Source organism: Microcaecilia unicolor, chromosome 11 (genome assembly GCF_901765095.1).
Source record: "Microcaecilia unicolor chromosome 11, aMicUni1.1, whole genome shotgun sequence".
Lineage (NCBI taxonomy): Eukaryota > Metazoa > Chordata > Amphibia > Gymnophiona > Siphonopidae > Microcaecilia > Microcaecilia unicolor.
Window position 1 is genome coordinate 140377363 of NC_044041.1, and position 26833 is coordinate 140404195.

General features: G+C 43.8%; 1 protein-coding gene across 1 annotated transcript in view; it reads left to right on the forward strand.

Annotated features, from left to right (window-relative positions):
• CLASRP (CLK4 associating serine/arginine rich protein) overlaps positions 1-26833 on the forward strand; it is a 1081767-nt gene that overhangs the window by 162606 nt on the left and 892328 nt on the right. The window contains exon 5 of the mRNA XM_030217938.1: positions 14370-14449. Coding sequence (XP_030073798.1) covers positions 14370-14449 — 80 coding nt within the window. The remainder of the gene's footprint in view (positions 1-14369; positions 14450-26833) is intronic.

Genomic DNA, 26833 nt, shown 5'->3' on the forward strand with positions numbered 1-26833 from the left:
TGGAAAGCCATCAAATTCTTGATACAATGACTTTGAGTCCAGTCACCCTTGGGGACTGCCAGACAATGGTATAACATTGGATTGACTTACCCCAGAGTTTTCCAGGCTTACAGGAATGCCTGCAAAAGTCGGAGGAAAAGCTACTTGTGTCAACTTCAACCAAAATGCTGATGAAGCACAAACATACTAGAGTAGAGATTCCTAAGAAGATGTGCATTGACTCTGTGTCTGTGCCAACACCAACAGCACAATGCCAGTGCCTCTTTTGTACAACTTTCTGATACTACAAAAGCATGTTCAGCACAGACCACCCTACTTCTGCACAGTCTCTTGCTCCTGTGCTAGTCTTGGTTACTGTAGTAGACGCCTTCATATTTGACATCTTTCCAGGTTTGAGAACATTCTCACTCTTGTTCAGAAGATGTTTATGGATTTTGTCAAGGGTTACTCAAAAACCTATCTGAGATTCCTTTGCCACCACAGCATAAAAAACATTTCATTCTGTTGGCATGACTAATGGACAGAGAGACACTGCCAGATCCCACTGTCTCACTCTTATTTTCTTCAGACTTGGAGCATGAGCCTGTGCTTTCACTTCCTCCATTCCTTTTGAATGCCTCCTAGATCTCTTTGGCATTCAATTGCCTTCTGCAGCCAAAGAAGAGAGGGGGCCTCAAACAGAAACTCTGTCTGACCCTTCACTACCAACACTACCACTGAGTCTTCGTATGAGGGCATTTTATATCCAAAATTTGTCAACATGATGACTCAAGAAGTTCCTTTTCTGCTCCACAGGAAATGGAGTTGAGATTTAACCTCTTTGGCATTTCAAAATATACAGAAGCCCTATAAACAGTTGTTGCTGTACTTATTCATAGCATGCTCAAAGACTAGCATTCAGTCATCTCCAGGTTTTAGTAAGGTCCAACTGTGTCACACTCTTCAGTTATAGTTGAAGCAGGGATTTCTCTACCGCTCCTCTGGGAAAGGATTCTCATTTTTTTCCCTAAATGATTTGTCTTCCAAGAGCTATGCTCTATGATCAGATTGCTGCCCATCAGCACTACATAGTTAGTATATGCATACCATTTTTCAAAAAAAAAAAAAAAAGTCCCTTTCTTCATAAGCTCAAACACCAATAAATATTCTGACAGAGGTAAGTGTGGTAATTGCCTTAAAAGCACTGTGTAGAGGAGTGTGGTAGCCGTGTTAGTCCACTCTTAAGGTTATCAATAGAAATCAAACAAAATAAAACATGGAAAAGAAAATAAGATGATACCTTTTTTATTGGACATAACTTAATACATTTCTTGATTAGCTTTCGAAGGTCGCCCTTCTTCCTCAGATTGGAAATAAGCAAATGTGCTAGCTGACAGTGTATATAAGTGAAAACATTCAAGCATTACTATGACAGGGTGGGAGGATGGGGGTGGGTAGGAGGTATGCATGGGGACATCAAAGCATATCATTGATATTCTAACAGGATGGGTGTGAATAGGTGAGGGGAGGGTGATCAAATCCTTTTATAGTGTACAGTGTACAAATCCTTTTATACCTTTACTCAAGTTTCCACTTCAGCAATTATAGCTAGATGTCTGGTATGGTTTCAAGCCCACTTTGCATGAAGATGTTCACTCTGTTAGCAGATGCTTCTCGACTGGAGAATTGCTCTTAAGAGAAAAAGTGAAAGAAAAATTGTTCCGTGTGAAACTGTAACTGGAATCCTTTTAAGTTGCACTTATATATACTGATATTTGCCATTGTTTGATCATTTCTGATCTGAAGAAGAAGGTATTGTCTTTAAAAGCTTTGTTAGCAGTTGTGTAGCCAGACAGCCAATTTTGGGTGGGCCTGAGCTTAAAGTGGGTGGGCACAAAATTTTTTCTCATCCTCTACCCTTCCCTCTGGCACCTTCCAACTCAAAATATAAATACTTTAGCTATTGAGAATCCCCAAGATCTGTCAGCTGAAGACTTCCTCCAAAGGCAGCCAGAACTCTCTCTTACCAAGCTTAAGCCATTGTGCCAGCACACCTCGCATGCTTGGATGTCGGTGGCTCAAGGATGTTGGCCGTCGACTGCAGAGCTTGATAGAAGGGAGTTCTCGTCATCTTTGGAGGAAGTCCTCAGCTGGCAGTGGCTTGGGATCCCCACCAGCTTCAGCAAGGGTCAAGGCTTGTGTTAGACATTCTAGGGCACAGGTCAGAAAATAAAGGAGGGGGCCCCCATGGATCCCCTCTCATTTGGTCTCACCACCTACCAGTACTGTCCCATTAATATACCCTTAGCAAATACAGAACAAGGGATCACAAATTAGAAATAAAAATATGTAGACAAAAATTGGACCATCATTCTTCTTGATCTTTCCGCTGCTTTTGACACTGTCGATCACAGCATACTTCTCGATACCCTGTCCTCACTTGGACTCCAGGGCTCTGTCCTTTCCTGGTTCTCTTCCTACCCCTCCCTCCGCACCTTTAGTTTTCACTGGTGGATCCTCTTCTATCCCTCTGCCTGTCAGCGTACCTCAGGGTTCTGTTCTTGGTCCCCTCCTCTTTTCTATCTACACTTCTTCCCTTGGTTCATTAATCTCATCCCATGGCTTTTCCTACCATCTCTATGCTGATGACTCCCAAATCTACCTTTCTACCCCTGATATCACCTTGCATCCAAACCAAAGTTTCAGCGTGCTTGTTTGACATTGCTGTCTGGATGTCTCCACGCCACCTGAAATTAAATATGACCAAAACCGAGCTTCTCATTTTCCCCCCCAAACCCACCTCCCCACTCCCCCCGTTTTCTATTTCTGTTGATGGCTCTCTCATTCTCCCTGTCTCCTCAGCTCGAAACCTTGGGGTTATCTTTGACTCTTCTCTCTCCTTCTGTTCTCTGCTCATATCCAGCAGATCGCCAAGACCTGTCGTTTCTTTCTTTACAACATCCGTAAATCTGCCCCTTTCTTTCTGAGCACTCTACCAAAACCACACCCTTGTCAACTCTCGTTTTGGACTACTGCAATCTGCTTCTTGCTGGCCTCCCACTTAGTCACCTCTCCCCTCTCCAGTCGGTTCAAAACTCTGCTCCCCAACTCGTCTTCCGCCAGGGTCGCTTTACTCATACTACCCCTCTCCTCAACTCGCTTCACTGGCTCCCTATCTGTTTTCGCATCCTGTTCAAACTTCTTCTACTAACCTATAAATGTACTCAGTCTGCTGCTCCCCAGTATCTCTCCACACTCGTCCATCCCTACATCCCTTACCGTGCACTCCGTTTCCTGGATAAATCCTTTTTATCTGTTCCCTTCTCCGCTACTGCCAACTCCAGACTTCGCTCCTTCTGTCTTGCTGCGCCGTATGCCTGGAATAGACTTCTTGAGCCCCTACGTCTTGCCCCATCCTTGACCATCTTTAAATCTAGATTGAAAGCCCACCTCTTTAATATTGCTTTTGACTCGTAAACACTTGTATCCACTCGCCTCCACCTACCCTCCTCTCCTCTTTCCTCTACACATTGATTTGTTTGTTTTATTTTTTTGTCTACTAGATTGTAAGCTCTTTGAGCAGGGACTATCTTTCTTCTATGTTTGTGCAGCGCTGCGTATGCTTTGTAGCGCTATAGAAATGCTAAATAGTAGTAGTAGTAACTCCAAGAAGTTAAATTCAGCATGTACTGCAAAACAAAATACAAGACATGTGCTATGTACATTCCGAAGGTAACATATTTCAGTTATTAAATTAAAAATAAAATTCTTTTTTCTATCTTTGGACATTTTATTTTCCATCATGTTGGTTCTAATTTCTCTTTTCTGCTTTCCTGTCTGTCCTCTGCTAATTCTTCTTCAAGTGGCTGCTTTCCATTTGTCTTTTCTCCTCTCTTGTCTTGTTCCATATCCTTCACTACACCTGCCTCTGACATATTGATCTATCCTTTTGGGTTTTTTTAACCCCTCTGTTCAATGAAATTTCACCCTCTTTCTCACCCTTCTTATTTATTTATTTTAACTTTTACGCTACCTATCAAATTTCCATCTCTTCCTCTAACCCCAGAGAAGGGCGACGAAAATGATAAAGGGGATGGGATGACTTCCCTATGAGGAAAGGCTAAAGCAGCTAGGGCTCTTCAGCTTGGAGAAAAGGCGGCTGAGGGGAGATATGATAGAGGTCTATAAAATAATGAGTGGTGTTGAACTGGTAGATGTGAAGCGTCTGTTCACGCTTTCCAAAAATACTAGGACTAGGGGGCATGCAATGAAGCTACAATGTAGTAAATTTAAAACGAATCGGAGAAATTTTTCTTCACTCAATGTGTAATTAAACTCTGGAATTTGTTGCCAGACAATGTGGTAAAGGCGGTTAGCTTAGCGGAGATTAAAAAAGGTTTGGACGTCTTCCTGAAGGAAAAGTCCATAGACCGTTATGGGGTCCATAGACCACAAGGGGTCAAATCGATCCAATACTTTTTTGGCAGAAGTTCTATGCGAATGACTGGACTACTCAAACTGATTCCAACCAATACCTTCTAAATTGGGATAACAGATGCAAATACATACTTGAAGCAATAGCACCATTACAAATAAAAATACCATGAAGACATAACTCACTTCCTTGGTTCAACGATGAGCTGAAAAAATTAAAAACTCAAACAAGAAGACTCGAACGTGCATGGAATAAAATGAAAAATGAACAAACGTTCACCGCGTGGAAACTAATGTTAAGGAAATACAAATACACCATCAGACAGACTAAAAGGTCATTCTATAAATCCAAAATTGAACCATATTACAAAGATTTACACAAGTTATTCCAATCTGTTCATAACCTACTAGATGTTACGCCGGTCACCTCAACTAATTCTGATACTCCATCAGCAAATGATCTAGCCACTTATTTCAATCAAAAAATCATCAAATTAAGATCCACCTTATCAACTAACTCTTCTAATTACGAAATATTTATTGATTACTTAGACTCAATTACTGACGAATATCCAGCTGACCGAATATGGACAAATTTCAACTCCCTAACTGAGGATACAGTCACCCAAACGATCAATAGATTTACCAAATCCCATTGTAAACTAGATGCTTGCCCTAGTCATTTAGTAAAATCTGTTCCTCAACGTTTTTTAATCGATCTCACCTCCTATTTAAACCATATGTTCCAACATGGATCCTTTCCTGCTGACAAAGGTAATATATTACTTACTCCAATCCCCAAAGACCAGAAGAAAAAATTAAGTAACATAACTAACTATCGTCCAGTTGCATCCATCCCTCTTGGAGTCAAATTAATGGAAAACTTAGTAACTAAACAACTTAATGATTAGTTGAGTAAATTCTCAGTATTACATGCGTCCCAATCCGGATTTCGTGCTAATCATAGCACTGAAACAGTTCTTATAACACTCCTAACTAAATTCAAACAAATTATCGCAGCTGGCAATAATGTTCTACTCCTCCAATTCGACATGTCTAGTGCGTTTGACATGGTTAACCATGGTGTTCTATTAAACATCCTTGAATACTTTGGACTGGGTGGAAACGTATTGAACTGGTTCTACAAATTCTTAACTGTAAGATCTTATCAAGTGATATCTAAGTCAACCATTTCCTCACCATGGAGACCTGGATGTGGTGTGCCTCAGGGCTCACTGCTTTCACCAGTTCTCTTTAATTTAATGATGTTGCCACTAGCCAACTCACTATCCAGTCAAGGCCTAAACCCATATATTTATGCAGACGACATCACAATATACATTCCATTCAAGAGCAATGTATCAGAAATTACAGATAAAATTAATACCAACTTCCAAATCATTAACTCATGGGCTGATGCTTTCCTACTTAAACTCAATGCAGAAAAGACTCATTGTCTTATCATCGCAATTTAACAAGACTAATTACGCCAATATTAATACACCATGCCACACTCCCTATTGTGAATAACTAAAACTCCTGGGTGTTACTATTGATCGAAATCTCACCCTTGATTGCCATGCGAAGAATGTGACAAAATGTTTTTTGCTATGTGGAAGCTGAAAAGAGTGAAACCTTTTTTCCCAAGGGAAGTATTCCGCAAACTAGTGCAATCGCTAGTACTGAGCCACCTGGATTACTGTAACTCCATTTTCGCAGGATGCAAAGAAAAAACCATTAAGAAACTCCAGACTGCCCAAAATACTGCAGCTAGACTCATATTCGGAAAGGCAAAGTATGAAAGCGCCAAACCCCTCAGAGAAAAATTACATTGGCTTCCACTAAAAGATTGAATTGCATTCAAGGTTTGCACCTTAACCCATAAAATCATCCATGGAGAAGCTCCATCATATATGTCAGACCTAATTGAATTACCTGCATGAAACATCAAAAGTTCATCACATACCTTCTTGAACCTCCACTACCCCAGTTGTAGAGGACTCAAATACAAATCACTACACGCATCTACCTTCACATACCTCTGCACAAAATCATGGAATAAACTACCAAATGCTATAAAAACAACGCATAACTTGACAACACTATCTCCAAAACTGGGATGACAAATGCAGGAACATACAGTACTAGACGAAATAGCACCACTACAAACAAGAACCACACGAAGACACAGCTCAATACCTTGGTTCAACGAATGACTGAAAAAACTAAAAACACAAGTCAGGAGACTTGAACGTGATGGCAAAAAATGAAAAATGAACATACACTTAAAGCCTGGAAACAGATGCAAAGAAAATACAAATATACAATAAGACAAACCAAACGAGCATATTACAAAACCAAAATAGGACCGGACTACAAAGATGCACATAAACTATATCAACTCGTGAATAAACTAATAGACACCACACCGGTTACCACAGCCAGCACAGACACCCTATCGGCAGATCAACTTGCCAAATACTTCAATGAGAAAATTATAAAACTCCGATCCACATTACCACTTAACACCACTGATCACGAAAAATTTATGGATTGCCTGGACCCTATTCCAGGCGAATACCCAGCAGATCGAACCTGGAACAACTTCGATCTGCTAACCGAAGAAACCATCACTCAAGCACTCACCAAATTCTCCAAAACCCACTCCAAACTGGATATTTGCCCCAGTAGCTTTATAAAGTCTGCCCCCCAAACACTTCATAACAGACCTTACGTTACACCTGAACTACATGCTACAACACGGACTTTTCCCCAAGGACAAAGGAAACATATCACTTACACCCATACCCAAAAACCTAAAGAAAAAACTAAGTGACACAACCAACTACCGACCAGTAGCATCCACCCCCCTGATAGTAAAACTAATGGAAAGTATGGTAACCAAACAACTCACCAATTACCTAAACAAATTCATAATACTACATGAATCACAGTCAGGATTTCGATCCAACCATAGCACTGAAACAGTACTAACCACTCTCGTAACCAAATTTAAACAACTAATTGCAACTGGAATCAATGTGCTACTCTTACAATTTGATATGTCCGGCGCATTCGACATGGTCAACCACCAAATACTCTCAAACATCCTAGACTATTTCGGGATCGGAGGAAACGTACTAAGATTGTTTAAAGGCTTCCTAACAGCAAGATCTTATCAAGTGATTTCAAACTCAAAAACGTCAATTCCATGGAAACCTGAATGTGGAGTACCACAAGGTTCACCACTCTCACCAGCCCTTTTTAACCTAATGATGACACCTTTAACCAAATCGCTATCCAAACAAGGACTCAACCCGTACATCTATGCAGTCGATGTCACGATATACATCCCGTTCAAGCAAGACATAACTGAAATAACAAATGAAATCACACACAGCCTCCAAATAATGAACTCATGGGCGGACGCTTTCCAACTAAAGCTAAATGCAGAAAAAACACAATGTCTCATCCTATCCTCACAATACAAAACAAACAAACAAACCCAATACCATAAACACCCCAGACTCTACACCCTTCTGGTTTCAGACAGCCTGAAAATTCTGGGAGTCATAATTGACCGGAATCTCACACTCGAAGACCATGCGAAAAATACAGCAAAGAAAATGTTCTATGCAATGTGTAACTTAAAAGAATCAGGCCTTTCTTCCCAAGGGAAGTATTCCGCAGCCTAGTACGATCAATGGTGTTAAGTCATCTAGACTACTGCAATGCCATCTATGCCGGATGCAAAGAACAAATCATTAAGAAGCTTCAGACCGCTCAGAACAGCAGCCAGAATCATATTTGGGAAAGTGAAATACGAAAGCGCCAAACCCCTAAGAGAAAAACTACACTGGCTTCCACTAAAAGAATGAATTGCGTTCAAAGTGTGTATTCTGGTCCACAAAATCGTTCACGGGGAAGCCCCGACTTATATGTCAGACCTTATAGACCTGCCTATTAGGAATACAAAAAGATCATCACGCTCTTTCCTTAATCTCCATTATCCTAACTGTAAAGGGCTAAAATATAAATCCACATACGCGACCAGTTTCTCATAGATCTGCACGCAGCTATGGAACGCACTACCGAAGGCCATAAAAACAACGCAGGACCTAACCATCTTCCGAAGACTACTGAAAACAGATCTTTTCAAGAAGGCATACCATAAACATCCATCTTAAATACTAAATAATAACGCAATACACGATCTATACATTACCGAATTTTTACCACATGATTGATTAACCGCTTTGATACTTATGATCAAGCATTATCACTTCAACCTTATGCTGAATAAGAACTCTCTATAATCAATGACCTAATGTATGTTAAATCCCAATTTATTCTCAGGAACCTTCATGCAATACCATAATTTATTCTTCTTTAACATGTATGTATGCACATGGTATATATATATTTATACCATGATCTGTTTGATATATGCTGTGTTCCATGTATGTTACCATGTATGTAATCACAACGCAATAACATCTGTAATTTTGGTACCCGGAAATGGCAACCACCATTACGGCAAATGTAAGCCACATTGAGCCTGCAAATTGGTGGGAAAATGTGGGATACAAATGCTACAAATAAAAATAAATAAACCTTCCGTAAGTTATTGAAGACGCACCTGTTCGAAGAGACTTATGATAAAAATCCTCCTTAATGACTTGATTCCATTCTATATCTAAACCAACTAATACTGATCCCTTCTAATTTGATTATGTTAATCACATTATCACTATTGGTTATTATATCTTACCTGTTTTATTTTTTGTTATGTAAACAATTCTACTGACCTATCTACCTAATTTCTTACACAGTAATATGTTAAATTAGACCTTATCTCTTACTCTGTTTATGATTATACCTTTTGCAACATAGTGTAAGCCACATTGAGCCTGCAAATAGGTGGGAAAATGTGGGGTACAAATGCAGCAAATAAATAAAATGGACTTGGGGAAAATCCGCTATTTCTGGGATAAGCAGTATAAAATGTTTTGTACTTTTTTGGGATCTTGCCAGGTATTTGTGATCTGGATTGGCCACTCTTGGAAACAGGATGCTGGGCTTGATGGACCTTTGGTCTTTTCCAGTATGGCAATACTTATGTACTTATATGTACTAACCCACTAGCTTTCCCCTTCCCTAACCTTGCGTTTCCTTTTCCTTATTATCGTATTTCTAGCCCCTGCTATTACTATCCTTCTCCTCATTCATTGCCCCTGCCCCCCCCCCCCCCCGGCCTCTCCCACATGGTTTCCACCAATCTCAGCATCTACCTCCCTCCACCCTACTAACTCAGCATATGCTCCCTCTTTTTCCCCTCCCCACCCGTGTAGCCTGGTATCTCCCTGTCCTTTCCACTCCACTCTGTCAGCATATTCTTGTCCCTTTTCTCTTCTCTTCTGCCTCCCTTCCTTCATGGGCCCAGTATTTCTCCATCTCTCCTCCTTCCCATTGTCCAGCATCCCTCCCTCAATCACTTGTACCCCTGGATCCAACATTTCCCTCTCTATCCCTCCCCCCTCCTGTGCATCTTTCCCTCTCTCTCCACTCTTCCATTTCTTCCTCCCTCTCTTCCAACACTTCTTTCTTCCTACCTGATGACTCCCAAATCTACCTTTCTACCCCTGATATCTCACCTTGCATCCAAACCAAAGTTTCAGCGTGCTTGTCTGACATTGCTGTCTGGATGTCTCCACGCCACCTGAAATTAAACATGACCAAAACCGAGCTTCTCATTTTTCCCCCCAAACCCACCTCCCCACTCCCCCCGTTTTCTATTTCTGTTGATGGCTCTCTCATTCTCCCTGCCTCCTCAGCTCGAAACCTTGGGGTCATCTTTGACTCTTCTCTCTCCTTCTCTGCTCATATCCAGCAGATTGCCAAGACCTGTCGTTTCTTTCTTTACAACATCCGTAAAATCCGCCCCTTTCTTTCCGAGCACTCTACCAAAACCCTCATCCACACCCTTGTCACCTCTTGTTTAGACTACTGCAATCTGCTTCTTGCTGGCCTCCCACTTAGTCACCTCTCCCCTCTCCAATCGGTTCAAAACTCTGCTGCCCATCTCATCTTCCGCCAGGGTCGCTTTACTCATATTACTCCTCTCCTCAAGTCGCTTCACTGGCTCCCTATCCGTTTTCGCATCCTGTTCAAACTTCGTCTACTAACCTATAAATGTACTCACTCTGCTGCTCCCCAGTATCTCTCCACACTCGTCCTTCCCTACACCCCTTACCGTGCACTCCGCTCCATGGATAAATCCTTCTTATCTGTTCCCTTCTCCACTACTGCCAACTCCAGACTTCGCTCCTTCTGTCTTGCTGCACCCTACGCCTGGAATAAACTTCCTGAGCCCCTACGTCTTGCCCTATCCTTGGCCACCTATAAATCTAGACTGAAAGCCCACCTCTTTAACATTGCTTTTGACTCGTAACCACTTGTAACCACTCGCCTCCACCTACCCTCCTCTCCTCCTTCCTGTACACATTAATTGATTTGATTTGCTTACTTTATTTTTTGTCTATTAGATTGTAAGCTCTTTGAGCAGGGACTGTCTTTCTTCTATGTTTGTGCAGCGCTGCGTACGCCTTGTAGCACTACAGAAATGCTAAATAGTAATAGTAGTACCTCTCCCTCTCTCCCCCCTTCTCTCTTGCATCCTGAGTCCAACAGTTCCTTCCCTCTGTTTCCTCCACTGCCACCATCTCTTCCTCTCTTGCTCCTGTCCCTCTCATTCAGCATCTCTCCCTCTCTTGCCCCTCTTCCCCTCATGCAGTGCCTCTCCCCCTCTTGCCCCTCTCCCCTCCTCCCCTTTCTCTCCCTCGTGCATCCTCTCCCTCTCCCGCTCGTGCAGCATCTGTCCCTCTCTTGCCTCTCTCCCTTCTCTCTCCCCCTCCCCGTGCAGCATCTCTTGCCTCTCTCCTCTCTGCTCCTCATGCATCATCTCTCCCTCTCTTGCCCCTCTTTCCCTCGTGCAGCATCTCTTCCTCTTTTGCCCCGCTCCCCCTTGTGCCCCGCTCCCCCTTGTGCAACATCTGTCCCTCTCTTGACCCTCTTCCAATCTTGAAGCATGTCTCCCTCTCCTGCCCATGTCCCCCCCCCCACTCTCTATGCATACCTCCCTCTTTTGTCCCATCCCCCACCACCCTCTGTGCATCTCTTCCTCTATTGCCCTTCTTCCCACCAACCCCCGTGCAGCATCTCTCCTCCTGTTGCCCCTCTCCCCACCCCTGTGCAGTATCTCTCCTCTTGTCCCTCTTCTGCCACCCTGTGCAGTATCTCTTCCTCCTTTGTTCCCACATTGTCCCCCAATCCTTATTTTCCCTCTAGCTCTCCCTTCCTTTGTCCAGCAGTTCTCCTTCCCATGCCCCCCTCTCCCTCTTTCTGTATAGCATCTCCCCCTCTCTTGCTCATCTCCCCCTCCTTGTGCAGCATATCCCCCTCCCTCTCATTGTCCAGCTTTTCTCTAGCAGATCCCCGGTGTAGATCTCCCCCCCACATCTACCTTAGCAACTGTCTCTCTTCAAAGGGTCGCCGGCAGCAATCCCTTCAACGCTTCTAATCCATAAGCCTTCTTTCTGCTGTGTTCTTCTCAGGCAGAAATAGGAAGTTGTGTCAGAGGGGGGTGGGACGTGGCAGAGAGAAGGCTTCTTGGGTCAGCTGCTGGCGGTGTGTCTCTTTATGCTTTTGCCAAGAAGCAGTCAGAATCTGAGCAGGTGCTATAACCAATTACAGCACAGATAAAGGATAGGAGGAGTGGCCTAGTGGTTAGGGTGGTGGACTTTGGTCCTGAGGAACTGAGTTCAATTCCCACTTCAGGCACAGACAGCTCCTTGTGACTCTGGGCAAGTCACTTAACCCTCCATTGCCCCAGGTACAAATAAGTACCTGTATATGTATACAATATGTAAGCCGCACTGAGCCTGCCATGAGTGGGAAAGCACGGGGTACAAATGTAACAAAAATAAAAATATAGGGTACTTACATTCCTGGTGCACAAAATCAGTTAACCAACAAACTGAGCAGATTGCTTTGTCTTCATGAATGGTCCCTCAGTGCACCTCTTTCAGGAGTGGGGAAGCCTCAAATCAACCTCTTTGCTAGTGAAATGAATGCAAATCTTTCTCTCTACTGTTCATTCTTATCCCCCCCCCCAAAAAAAAAAATCTAGCACCAAATGCTCTGGCAATTCCATGGACTTAGTTATTCCTTTATGCTTACCTCTCTAGTTTTTCTCATACCAAGAGTTCTGCAGAAGTTCCAGCACTAATAATTCTACAGGAGGTTTCTTCTGCTAAACCTGAAGTCTGTAGCTGTCACAGCCGCCTGGAAACTGAGCAGTTTCTCGTTTTTGTCGTCTGTGTTCTGCAGGACATCCTGATAGCTGTTCAGAAACCTTCCACTAGACGAATGTATGCTTTCAAGTGGAAAAGATTTTCAATCTGGTGTTTTACTAGCAGTTATTACCCTGTAATTTGTCTATCTGTGACTATATTAACAATATCTATATCACTTATATAGATTTGGCCTTCAAACCTCCTTCTATTAGAATACACCTCAGTGCTTCCAACTTATCATGTTCCTGTTGATAACCTTCCAGCATCACAGTTGCATATGGTGGCTCATTTCATGAAAAGATTGGTTTGTGTAACACCTCTGTTACAAAAGCTTCCTTTGCTGTGGAATCTAAATGTTATGCTCGCTTCACATATGAAGTCTTTTAAACCTGTGAGCATTGTACATTTGAAATTCCTATTCTGGAAAGTACTCTTCCTAGTTGCAATCACTTCAGCTAGAAGAATAAGTGAACTTCAGGCATTGATAACATACACACCTTAACCACAGTTCTTCATTATAAGGTTGTTCTTTGAACATATCCCATGTTCTTGCCAAGTGGTGACACTTCCCCCCCCCCCTAAATGAAGAAATAATGCTTCCCACCTTATGTCTGAAGCCTCATTCAGATCTTCACGAGAAGGCCCTTCATACCCTAGATTGTGAACAGGCTCTCGCTTCTTATTTAAAAAGAATTGAATTGTTAGGAAGTTGACTCAACTATTCATTTTGTGCAATCCAGATAGACCTGGTGTGGCAGTTGCAAAAGACTTAAACTGGCTAGCATCTTAGCATCTTAGCTGCCTAGTGCAGCAAAGGTAACCCTCTAAAATCTGCCTTGCTGAGCACCATCTGCAAAGCAGCTACCGGGGCGTCCTCTCTTCATACTTTTACTGTGCATTGTATCGACCAGTACCTTTGAGGTTATTCTGACCAGGCTGTCCCTGTGAGGTAACAAATGACAATGCAGTCTGCAGTAAAGACTAAGATAATATAAACCTTGTGTTTGTCTTAGTCCTGATTGTCATTGTGAAAAGCAATATTGCTCACCTGCAACAGTGTTTTCCATAGGCAAACGTGATTGATAGGATACATGATCCCTCTTACCTGTTTGAGAGTTGTTTGCATTGAGTTTTGAAGCTAACTGATGAGCATAGGTGCTGGTGCTATGGGTGCTTGAGCAACCCCTGTATTGAGCAAGCTCCATTACTCTTTGAAGGGAACATTCTTTTGTGTTATGTGTAGCATTCCCAATCATTTTGAAAAGTTGGCTCCTATGTGGGAAGAGCCACACATGCTCAGACATTTTCAATTGAAGAGCAGTTCCATCTTGGTACCATCAGATGACATCACCCATTTGGGTGCCTTGTCAATCCTGTCATTGGAAAACACCTGTTTAAGGTGACTAACATTGTTTTTTGTGAAGCTGAGTTATTGTTAGCAAGAAAATGGCACAAAGAACAGAGTCCAAGGCAGGCAAAGTACTAGGGGAAGTGGTGTTTCTCAGTGTGTATATAAAACATGTTTTAATTTTGTGTTATTTGAGTGTTTTATCAGTATTTATTATTTAAAACTTTAACAGTTCTGCTTCTTATGTTCTTCAGCTCTCTAGAACAGGAATCGGATGAGAGGAAGTGTAATTACGAGAGGTACCGGGGCCTGGTGCAGAATGACTTTGCTGGCAGTAAGACATTTACAACTTTCACCTTTACCCAGAATTGCCTTCTCAGTTCTAAAACATATACCTCGACTTGTCAGAAGCCAGGGTTTGGTTGATGGTTGTGCTTTGTAACACCTGACTGATAAGCAGTAAGATTCGTGATAGTTAATCCAGTAATAGATATGTTAATTTCATTCTTGCTATAGGTCAGACTTTCATGATATGAAGCATTTCCTTGGAAACTGTTGTAATGTCCCTCACTTTTCCCATAGCTCTGCTCATACACTTCCTACTGCCCTGCAGCACCCTGCACCCCTTTTGTTTTTTTTGACACAGTAGTTTTTTTTTTTTTAATTCCAGTGCAGTAGGAACCTGTGCTGGGATTCTGGCATTGTGGACCTTCACTCACCTCTACCCTGAAATTTTTCCTTTGCTGTCTCAGTTCCTAGTCAGACCATTGCAGCAATAGTCCTCAGATTAGGAGCCCTGCATGAAGGCTTATTGGGATGTTTTTGTCATGTTTGTTTGCTTGTTGTGCCTTAACTGTGTTTTTATTGTTTTGACTTGTTTTTATTAATAAACTTGCTACAAATAAAATTTGATTTGATCTTAACCTGTCATCAGATGCCACCCTTAATGATCATGAACCTAGTCAACAGATGTCACCCTTAATGACAGTGACTCATGCTCTTGGGGCTGTGAAAATGTTGCCTCTGCAGCATTCTCTTGATCCAAGGTGCAGAAGGTCTGATCTGGAGATCCTCAATATGATGGCATGTGCAGCATTACAACTGATCCCCTATACAGGCCCATCCCCTGCTGTTTCTTTACTGGGACTGCTACTCTGTTATCCTCAGTTTACTGGGACTATACAACTCTTGTTAACCTCACTCCTGTCCAGCAGCACTCCTTGTATGTTTTGTTTCCTTTTCTTGGCCATGCTTAATCTAATGGTGTGATGGATGTGGTGATGAGAATGAGAAACCCTTATGACAGCTTCCAATAATTTACTTGCAGGACCCATCTCTAAATTAAAGAATACATGACTATAACATCTGAATACCTAAATTGAAATTCTAGCTCAAAACTCCCACGTAATTGCCTAATCTAGGTATCTTTATTTTATTTATTTAAAATTTAAATCCCACTTGTCTGACATTCTGAGTGGGTTACAATGCAACATATTTTATTCTATTGATCTGTTCGCCTTCAAGCTTCCCCATGACTGTGTCCTCAGGGCATCTCCTCCTGCGTGGTCAGCTGTCCCTTGGTCTGATCACTACCAACTGAGGTTTGCTCTCCGCTGGCGGAAGTCTAGTCATCCACTCCTCACACCACCTGCTACTTACTATGCAAGAGGGGTTGTCGACCCCAAATCATTCTGGGAGCAAATTTATGGGTGCGCCTGGCATGCAAACGCTGACTCCTTCGATTACCTCACTTGTTGGGAGAACCGGTGTCAATGCATCTTAGATGGGCTTGCCCCTTTGCAACTCAAATCCTCCTTCCAACGCAAATCTACAGCCTGGTTCACTCCTGACCTCAAGGGCTCAAGCAACAAACTAGGCGACTGGAAAGGACTTGGTATAAATCTAAAGATGCTCACACCTTGTCAGCTTGGAAGCTCTCTCTTTGCTCTTACAAATATGCCATTAAGCAGGCTAAGAGAGCTTTCTATCAGAAAAAAATTCAAACAGCTATGTTGGATGCCCGGAAGCTTTATTGCCAACTAAACTCCTTACTTGACACTACTCCAGTTACTTCTCCAAGTGAGGGCATGCCATCAGCGATCCAGCTGGCCAACCATTTCCGGGACAAAATCCTTCTACTTCGGAGTGCGCTCCCTTCAACACATCCAGTGCTGCTGCCTTCCTTCAAAGTCTTACACCTGCACATGGTCCTTGCCCAGCTGATCGTCACTGGTCCACCTTTGAGCCAGTCAGCAAGGAGAGGGTCTCTCTGGCCCTTCGCAAATGTTCACATACGCACTGTAAGCTGGATTGCTGCCCTAACTACCTGCTGCAATCGGTGCCAGACTGTTTTGTTGAAGACCTTACATCCTATCTGAACCATATGCTCCAACACGGGCGCTTCCCCATTGATCATGGCCATATTCTCCTGACACCTATCCCGAAGGACCTGAAATATGAGCCTAGCGTTATTAACAACTACTGACCAGTTGCCACTGTACCATTACTCGTCAAAACTATGGAAGGCTTGGTGAATTCTCAGCTTGCTGATTATTTGGACAAATTTACGATTCTTCATGCTTCCCAGTCTGGATTCCGACCTCACCACAGTACCGAAACGGTGCTAGTTACTCTCCTGTCCAACTTTAGGAAAGCACTGTCTTTTGGAAAAAATATCCTGCTTCTTCAGTTTGATATGTCAAGTGCATTCGACATGGTTGACCACTATCTCCTTCTCATGTTAGTAGCTGAAAATGGTGTTGGTAATACCGTCTTGGACTGGTTCCGGGAATTTCTGTCTTGCCGATCCTATCGGGTCAAAGTGCAGTCCTCTTTCTCCCCTTCCTGGAAATTTTGCTGTGGGGTTCCTCAAGGCTCACCCCTCTCGCCTACCTTGTTCAGCATCATGCTGACGCCTTTAGCAGTGGCCCTTCACAACCGTGGCCTGAATCCCTACATTTATGCGGACGATGTAACCATCTACATCCCCTTTCAGTCTTCCATAGCCGAAATCTCAGCGGAAATTAAAGACAGCCTCACCATCATGGGCAACTGGGCTAACACATTCAAGTTTAAACTTAATCAGGATAAAACGCAGTGCCTCATCCTCTCCTCCCAGTTCAAGAAGTCTATACCGGCCACGGTTACTGCGCGAAGCTTCTCCATTCCAGTCGCTGCAAGTTTGAAACTCCTAAGAGTCATTCTGGATCCCCACCTGACTCTTAATCTGCAAATCTCGTCCATTACGAAGCGAATGTTCCTGTCCATGAGGACCCTCAGGCGTATCAAGCAGTACCTGCCATTTGCCCTCTTCAGGTCACTTATCCACTCCCTTGTCTTGAGCCACCTCGATTATTGCAATGGCATCTACACCGCTTGTAAGGAGCATGCTCTTAAAAAACTCCAGACAGCGCAGAACACAGCAGCGAGGCTGCTATTTGGCAAATCTCGATTTGAGACAACAACACCCCTTCGTGAGAAGCTCCACTGGCTCCTGATCAGGGAGCGGATTGAGTTCAAAGTCTGCGCCTTTACACACAAGATTATATATGGGGATGCTCCTGCCTACATGTACAACCTGGTCGACCTCCCACCCAGGAATGCTGTGCAATCATCCCACACCTACCTCAATCTCCACTACCCTGCCTGCAAGAACTTACGATACAAGCTGCTCTTTGCCTCTTCATTTTGCTTCCAGTTATTGGAATGCTCTCCCATCAGCATTAAAAGAGACTACTGATCACAGCCTGTTCAAGAAATCTCTGAAGACCTACCTCTGTGATCGTTCATTCTCCTCAGCAGCTTGACTCTTGCATCTCCGTCTTCCATTCCCCTTCAGTTTTTTTCCCTCCCTCCCCTCCTCTACCTTTTTTTTTTCTCTTCTCCCCCTCTCTTCAGCATTGCACTACTGTTATTCTGATGTACTGTCTCCTGCATTGTATGCCACATAGAACCCACCTTGGTGGGAATATGTGTGATATAAATGTTCACAATAAAATAAATAAAAAATTTTGCTCACACCTTTTTTCAGTAGTAGCTCAGGGTGAGTTACATTCAGGTACTCTGGATATTTCTCTGTCCCAGGAGGGCTCACAATCTAAGTTTGTACCTGAGGCAATGGAGGGTTAAGTGACTTGCCCAAGATCATTGCCAGCAATGAAACAAAGGGAAAATTTTACATATAACACACTCAATAGTTGTCTCCTGGCATTCATCTTAAAACTAATTTGCATTATCAAAGTAGATACGAACATAGGAATAGCCATACTGAGTCAGAAAATAGTCCATCAAGCCCAGTATCCTGTTTCCAATAGTGTCCAATCCAGGTCACAAATATCTGGCAGAATCCCAAATATGCTACTGATCCCAGGGATAAGCAGTATGTCTCAATAGCAGACTATGGACTTTTCCTCCAGGAACTTGTCCAAACCTTTTTTAAACCCAGATACACTATCCTCTGGCAACGAGTTCCAGAACTTAACTATTCATTGAATGGAAAAACATTTAATCCCGTTCGTTTATAAAGTAGTACCATATAACTTCCTTGAGTGTCCCCCAGTCTTTGTACTTTTTGAAAGAATGAAGAATCGATTTATGTTTACCTGTTCTACACCACTCAGGATTTTATAGACCTCTAATATTCTCGCTCAACTTTCTCTTTTCCAACTGAAGGGCCTAACCTCTTAAGCCTTTCCTCATTTCTTTATTCATTTTGGTTGCCCTTCTTTGAACCTTTTCTAATTCTGCTGTGGAGCAATACAGAGGTATTATAATCTTGTCCTTATTTCTATCCCTTTCCTAATAACTCCTAGCATTCTGTTTTTGGCTGCCCCCACATATTGGACAGAGGATTTCAGCATATTATCTATGATGACACCTAGATCTTTTTTTGGATGCTGACTCCTAGGGTGGAATCTAGCATCAAATAACTGATTTGGATTATTCTTTCCAAAGTGCATCACTTTGCACTTGTCCACATTAAATTTCATCTGCCATTTGGATGCCCAGTCTTTCAAATTCCTAAGGGCTTCTTGCAATTTTTCGCAAACCACATGAGATTTAACAACTTTGAATAGTTTTGTGTCATCTGTAAATTTAATCATCTCACTTGTCGGTCCCAGTCAGGATTTCGCTCCAATTACAGTACTGAAACAGTACTAATCACGCTCATGACGAAATTCAAACAAACGATTGCAACCGGCAAGAATATATTACTTGTACAATTCGACATGTCAAGCGCCTTCGATATGGTTGATCATGGAATCCTACTGCACATTCTTGAATACTTCGGTATTGGAGGTAATGTCCTTAATTGGTTTAAAGGATTCCTTACTACACGCTCATATCAAGTGACATCAAACTCGAATACATCAGCCGCATGGACACCTGAATGTGGAGTTCCGCAGGGATCTCCCCTCTCACCGACTATATTCAACCTAATGATGACACCCTTGGCCAAACTATTATCAAACTGAAACCTCAACCTGTACATATACGCAGATGATGTAACGATCTACATCCCATTCAAACAAGACCTAAAAGAAATTTCCAATGAAATCAACCAAAGTCTACATATCATGCACTCCTGGGCAGATGTCTTTCAACTAAAACTCAACGCAGAAAAAACCCAATGCCTAGTACTCACCTCTCAACACAACACGAGCAAATTCACCACCATCAACACACCAAAACTAAATCTACCAATTTCAGACACCCTGAAAATTCTTGGAGTCACCATTGATCGGCACCTAACACTTGAGAATCACGCGAAAAACACAACCAAAAGATGTTCCATTCAATGTGGAAATGAAAAAGAATAAGACCATTCTTCCCAAGGACCGTCTTCCGTAATCTGGTACAATCATTAGTACTCAGTCACTTAGACTACTGCAACTCACTCTACGCTGGCTGTAAAGAGCAAATACTCAAAAAAACACCAAACAGCCCAGAACACGGCAGCCAGACTCTGCCTCAGTCGCAGCCCTCTGCCACGGAGGCTACCTTTTCTCCCATTCGCCCCACACAGCTAGCCGCGGTGGCGGCGTTGGCCTACTACTTTCGCCCTCCTGCAGTTTTCAACTGCTCCTCCTACCACAGTCTCACTGCTTCTCATCCTTTGAAGTCCATTCCATCCATCTATTCTACCCGCTGCCACTCCGAGTTGCAGTCATCTACCGCCCCCCTGATAAGTCCCTCCCTTCCTTACTGACTTCGATGCCTGGCTCTCCGTTTTTCTTGAGCCCTCATCCCCATCCCTCATTCTTGGTGACTTCAACATACACACGGATAACCCATCCGACTCGTACGCTTCTCAATTCCTCACCCTAACCTCCTCCTTCAACCTCAAACTGAGCTCCACCACCCCTACTCACAAATCTGGTCACTGTCTTGATCTCGTCCTCTCTTCTACCTGCTCGCCCTCTAATCTCTGCGTCTCTGCTCTTCCCATTTCCGACCATCACCTGATCACATTCACACTTCATCACCCTCCCCCTCAGTCCCGCCCAACACTAACCACTACCTCCAGGAATCTCCAGGCTGTTGACCCCCCCCCCCCCCCCACCTTATCCGCTACTATCTCTGCTCTCCTCCTGTCCATCACGTCCGCCGAGTCTGTTGACAAGGCTGTTTCCAATTACAATGCCACTCTCTTCTCCGCCCTTGACACCCTTGCACCATCTGTTTCCCGTCCCACAAGGCGCACTAATCCCCAGTCCTGGCTTCACCCTTGCACCCGTTACCTTCGCTCCTGCTCCCGATCGGCTGAACGCCTATGGAGGAAATCCCGCACCCATACTGACTTCATTCACTACAAATTCATGCTATCCTCCTTCCAGTCCTCCCTATTCTTCGCCAAACAGGACTACTACACTCATTTGACTAATTCCCTCAGCTCTAACCCTTGTCGTCTCTTCGCCACCCTCAACTCACTCCTCAAAGTGCCCTCCGCTCCCACCCCCCCTCACTCTCTCCTCAATCACTGGCCGACTACTTCCGCGACAAGGTCCAGAAGATCAACCTCGAATTCACCACTAAACCTTCTCCTCTTCATCCTCACTCCCTCAACCAATCTCAACTTTCTCCTCCTCTTCATCCTCACTCCCTCAACCAATCAACCCAGGCCTCCTTCTCCTCTTTTCCTGATATCACCGAAGAGGAAACCGCCCATCTTCTCTCCTCCTCGAAATGCACCACCTGTTCCTCAGACCCCATCCCCACTAACTTACTTATCACCATCTCTCCTACTATCACCCCCCCCATCTGTCATATCCTCAACCTCTCTCTCTCCACCGCAACTGTCCTTGACACCTTCAAGCATGCTGTAGTCACACCTCTCCTCAAAAAACCTTCACTTGACCCTACCTGTCCCTCCAACTACCGCCCCATCTCCCTCCTACCCTTCCTCTCCAAAATATTTGAACGCGTTCACAGCCGTTACATTGATTTTCTCGCCTCTCATACCATTCTCGATCCGCTTTAATCTGGCTTTCGCTCACTTCACTCGACAGAAACGGCACTATCCAAAGTCTGTAATGACCTGTTCCTCGCCAAATCCAAAGGTCATTACTCCATCCTCATTCTCCTCGACCTATCCGCCGCTTTTGACACTGTCAATCACGACTTACTTCTTGACACTCTGTCCTCTTTTGGGTTCCAGGGCTCTGTCCTCTCCTGGTTCTCCTCTTATCTCTCCCATCGTACCTTCAGAGTACATTTTCATGGTTCTTCCTCCATCCCTATCCCGCTCTCTGTTGGAGTCCCTCAGGGTTCTGTCCTTGGACCCCTTCTTTTCTCTATCTACACCTCTTCCCTGGGCTCCCTGATCTCGTCTCATGGCTTCCAGTATCATCTTTATGCTGACGACACCCAGCTTTATCTCTCCACACCTGACATCACTGCAGAAACCCAGGCCAAAGTAACGGCCTGCTTATCCGACATTGCTGCCTGGATGTCCAACCACCACCTGAAACTGAACATGGCCAAGACCGAACTTCTTGTCTTCCCACCCAAACCCACTTCTCCTCTACCTCCTCTCTCTATTTCGGTTGATAACACCCTCATCGTCCCCGCCTCATCTGCCCGCAACCTCGGTGTCATCTTCGACTCCTCCCTCTCCTTCTCTGCGCATATCCAGCAAATAGCCAAGACCTGTTGCTTCTTCCTCTATAACATTAGCAAAATCCGCCCTTTTCCTCTCTGAGCACACCACCCGAACTCTCATCCACTCTCTCGTTACCTCTCACCTTGACTACTGCAACCTACTCCTCACTGGTCTCCCACTTAGCCACCTATCCCCCCTTCAGTCCGTTCAGAACTCTGCTGTACGTCTCATCTTCCGCCTGAACCGATGCACTCATGTCACCCCTCTCCTCAAGTCACTTCATTGGCTTCCGATCAGGTACCGCATTCAATTCAAGCTTCTGCTACTAACCTACAAATTTACTCGATCTGCAGCCCCTCCTTACCTCTCTACCCTCATCTCCCCTTACGTTCCTACCTGTAACCTCCGCTTTCAAGACAAATCCCTCCTTTGAGTACCCTTCTCCACCACCGCCAACTCCAGGCTCCGCCCTTTCTGCCTCGCCTCACCCCATGCTTGGAATAAACTCCCTGAACCCATACGCCAGGCCCCCTCCCTGCCCATCTTCAAATCCCTGCTTAAAGCCCACCTCTTCAATGTCGCCTTCGGCACCTAACCTCTACACCTCTACCCAGGAAATCTTGACTGCCCCAACTTGACATTTTGTTCTTTAGATTGTAAGCTCCTTTGAGCAGGGACCGTCCTTCTTTGTGTATTTTGTACAGCGCTGCGTAACCCTAGTAGCGCTCTAGAAATGTTAAGTAGTAGTAGTAGTATTTGGAAAATCAAAATACGAAAGTGCAAAACCCCTACGAGAGAAACTGCACTGGCTCCCACTCAAAGAACGCATCACGTTTAAAGTATGTACCCTAGTACATAAAATCATCCATGCTGAGGCCCCAGCCTATATGTCCGACCTGATAGACCTGCCACCCAGAAATGCCAAAAAATCATCTCGTACATTCCTCAATCTTCACTTCCCCAACTGCAAAGGTCTGAAATACAAATTAATGCATGCGTCAGCCTTTTCCTATATGAGCACGCAATTCTGGAATGCATTGCCACGTAACCTAAAAGCGACCTATGAACTGACCAGCTTCCGCAAACTACTAAAGACCCATCTCTTCGACAAAACATACCACAAAGATCAAAATATGTGAATACATATATCCAGTAATGTTAATAATGTCTTCTGTTATACTATCATTATGTATTCCATTACCATGCAACCCAAAATCCTTCCGTAATACCAAATGTTAAATCCCCTCTCATTTCCACTAGGTACAAATCAAAGTAGGGTATACACAAAAAGCAGCAAATATGAGTTATCTTGTTGGGCAGACTGGATGGACCGTGCAGGTCTTTTTCTGCCGTCATCTACTATGTTACTATGTTATGTTATCCATGATGTATTGTAAGCCACTTTGAGCCTGCAAAAAGGTGGGAAAATGTGGGATACAAATGCAATAAATAATAATAATAATTTCCAGATCATTAATAAATATGTTAAATAGCCGGTCTTGGTATTGATCCTGCAGCACTCCATTATTCATCCTCCTCCACTGAGAAAAATGGCCATTAAACCTTAGCCTGTGTTTTCTATCCATCAACCAATTCCTAATCCACAAAAGAACATTGCCTCCTATGCCATGAGTTTTTAATTTTCTCAGGAGTCTCTCATGAAGGACTTTGTTAAATGCTTTCTGAAAATCTAGATACACTGAATCAAGTGGCTCACCTTTATCCATGTTTATTCATGCATTCATAGAAATGAAGCAAATTCCTTAGTGTCCCTCCGGACCGGCCCAGAATGTGACTGATGGGTTGTGTACACCTTCCAGCAGGTGGAGACTGAGAAAAAAAAACTGTGACTCTAGAGAGAGCCAATAAGAGCCCTTGCCAGCCAGAGAAAGATCCAGTAATCTCAGTCTCCAGCAGGTGGAAGGTGGTGAGCCCTTCAGTCTCATTCTTGTACATCTCTATTTACTCTATTTTTTCTCTATTTTCGCTTATTGAGTTTATTCTCTGTGTACCCTTTTATTTCTGACAACCAGACAACCTGTTATGTGGAGGCAGAAGTCCCTGGGGGCCTTTTTAGTGCCTCGGGGGTGCTAAACTCGGGTGGCCGGGTCCTTCCCCCCTTGTCCTCCCTGATATTGTTTGTGAGCTTTGTTTAAAAAGTCCCCATATGTTTGATTTAGGGACTCTCGGGCACTGTTTCAGCCCCTTCTCAGAAGGGTGTCCTGAAAGCCAGGAGAGAGAGCCACACTGATTCTGCATGGAAAGTAAATAATAAAAAAATTAATTAGTATAGCTCAGTTAATTTTTCTGTACAGTCTATTCTGTACATTACCAGCTTCCTCAGGCTCCTCAGGGGAATGAGCCTTAGAGGCAGGGAGAGGCAGCCACAAGTTTAAAAAAAAAAAAAAAATCGTAAGGTCTGAGCTCTGATCATTTTGTTTCCTTGCAGTATCAGGCATTACAGCTCCTGTTTTGCTTTTCCCTGCGGTTTGCCTCTGCTGTGCTGGACTGTGTGTACCGCTTTAAAGAAATATAAATAATTTAATAGTGATGACTGAGTAACTCCGCCGCTGTTTTGTCTGCCAGCGGCAGGGTGTTGTAAATTCTGCACCGCTGTGGAAGCTTCTTCGGGGGAAGGGGTAGGGATGTCGTCTTTGTCCTGGGGGGGGAGGGGGGGAGGGGTCCATTTTGGCTGATTCTGTAGCGGCAGGCTTAGCTCCGTCGGCGGCTCCGATTTCGGCGGGAACCGCTGCCATCTTGTTTCCATCCTCGTTCGCTGCATTCCCGCCTGTGGTGCTGGTTGCGGTCCCTCCCCCCAGTCCTCCCTGCTCTTGGTTGGCTCACTATGTGGGTCCTACAGCGGCTCAGACTCTTCGGGGGAAGAGACTCTGAATTTGGGAGAGGCAGCCACATTTCTTTCTAGGTTTGGAAGACTTCTTGCTCTGCCGATTTGGAGGTTCTCTTTGAAATGCCGCGCGTTTATACTGTTGCCGCTGGGGAAGCTCTGACAGCTGCGGTTTCAGTGTCGGCGGGAAACACCGCCATTTTTACAGAAGGTCCTGCCGAGGCAGAGCGGCCAGTTTCTTTCACGTTTGCATTGTTGGGATTTTTTTCTTTTCAGCCCTTATTTTCTCCAGTAGCACCGTCTGGAGGGATGAATTCCATATTACTAATTATTTCTTTAGCGTTACAGGATATGGGCAGCGCTCTACATGTTATAGGCAGGTATTTTTGTCCTGGTGTATTTGTTTGTTCGCTGTACTAACCATACTATCCCTGCTCCCTCTACTTTATTTTCTTCTACTGCTGAGGGTTTTTTTTTTGGTCTTATCTCTGTGCGTTCCATGGTTCTCTTGAATCTGGTAGGTGACCCTGTGTCTGACTCACACCCTGTTATTATTATTATTTATTATTTGTTACATTTGTATCCCACGTTTTCCCACCTATTTGCAGGCTCAATGTGGCTTACATTATCTTGCTAAAGGCCCTGTTATGCCTTTTCTATGAGATGATAATTGTTCGCAGATCAAAGAATTTTCTGGGAACGCTGAGTCCATGGTTTTGGTTCAGAATGATTGGCTACAGGGAGAAGTTCCTTCCGTAGGCAGATTCCATATCTTCTAGCTATTCATGTATGGCTGTTCTGGAAATTTAGTCTCTCTCGGACTCAGAACATAGAATGCCACAAAAAGGGGCAATTCTGTGCCTTGATGCTTCAGTTTAGGGTGAGTTTGGTGTTCAGCATGGCAGGTAGGCACATTTACGATAGACTTACTAGTGCAAACCCGCTCTCGTACCAGTTCTTAGGTCAAAAAAAAAAATCTCCTTTTCTCTGGGTGCAGGGGTTTACGGTGGTGGTGGTGGTGGGGGGTCTACCCCAGTTCCCCGGGTTCTCAACCCCAGTTCCCCGGGTTCTCAGCTAGCTGCACTGCCCGTTGGGTTTTTATTTTTCCTCTCCGCTCTTTATTCCATGTACTCCATGGAGTGGAGGAGTAGCCTAGTGTTTAGTGCAGCGGTTTTTGATCCTGGAGAGCTGGGTTGGATTCCCACTGCAGTTCCTTGTGACTCTGGGCAAGTCACTTAACCCTCCATTGCCCCAGGTACAAATAAGTACCTGTATATATGTAAACCGCTTTGAATGTAGTTGCAAAAAATCACAGAAAGGTGGTATATTAAGTCACATTTCCCTTTCTCTTTCCCCTCTATAACTTTATATGGATACCTGAGTTTGGTTTGTCTGCCATTCTCAGGCCATGTCCATGGTCTCCCTGTGCTCCTCCCATATATTTAATATATTTTCTTTTTTCTTTTGGAAAATGTCAATTGAAGCACCTTTCACACGCTTGCATGTGGCACGCTGTAGGCATAAGTCTGTAGCGCTGGGCAATGCCATAGCACTATTTCCATAGCTGATTTATTTTATTTATTTATTTATTTATTGCACTTAAGTACATAAGTACATAAGTACATAAGTAGTGCCATACTGGGAAAGACCAAAGGTCCATCTAGCCCAGCATCCTGTCACCGACAGTGGCCAATCCAGGTCAAGGGCACCTGGCACGCTCCCCAAACGTAAAAACATTCCAGACAAGTTGTACCTAAAAATGAGGAATTTTT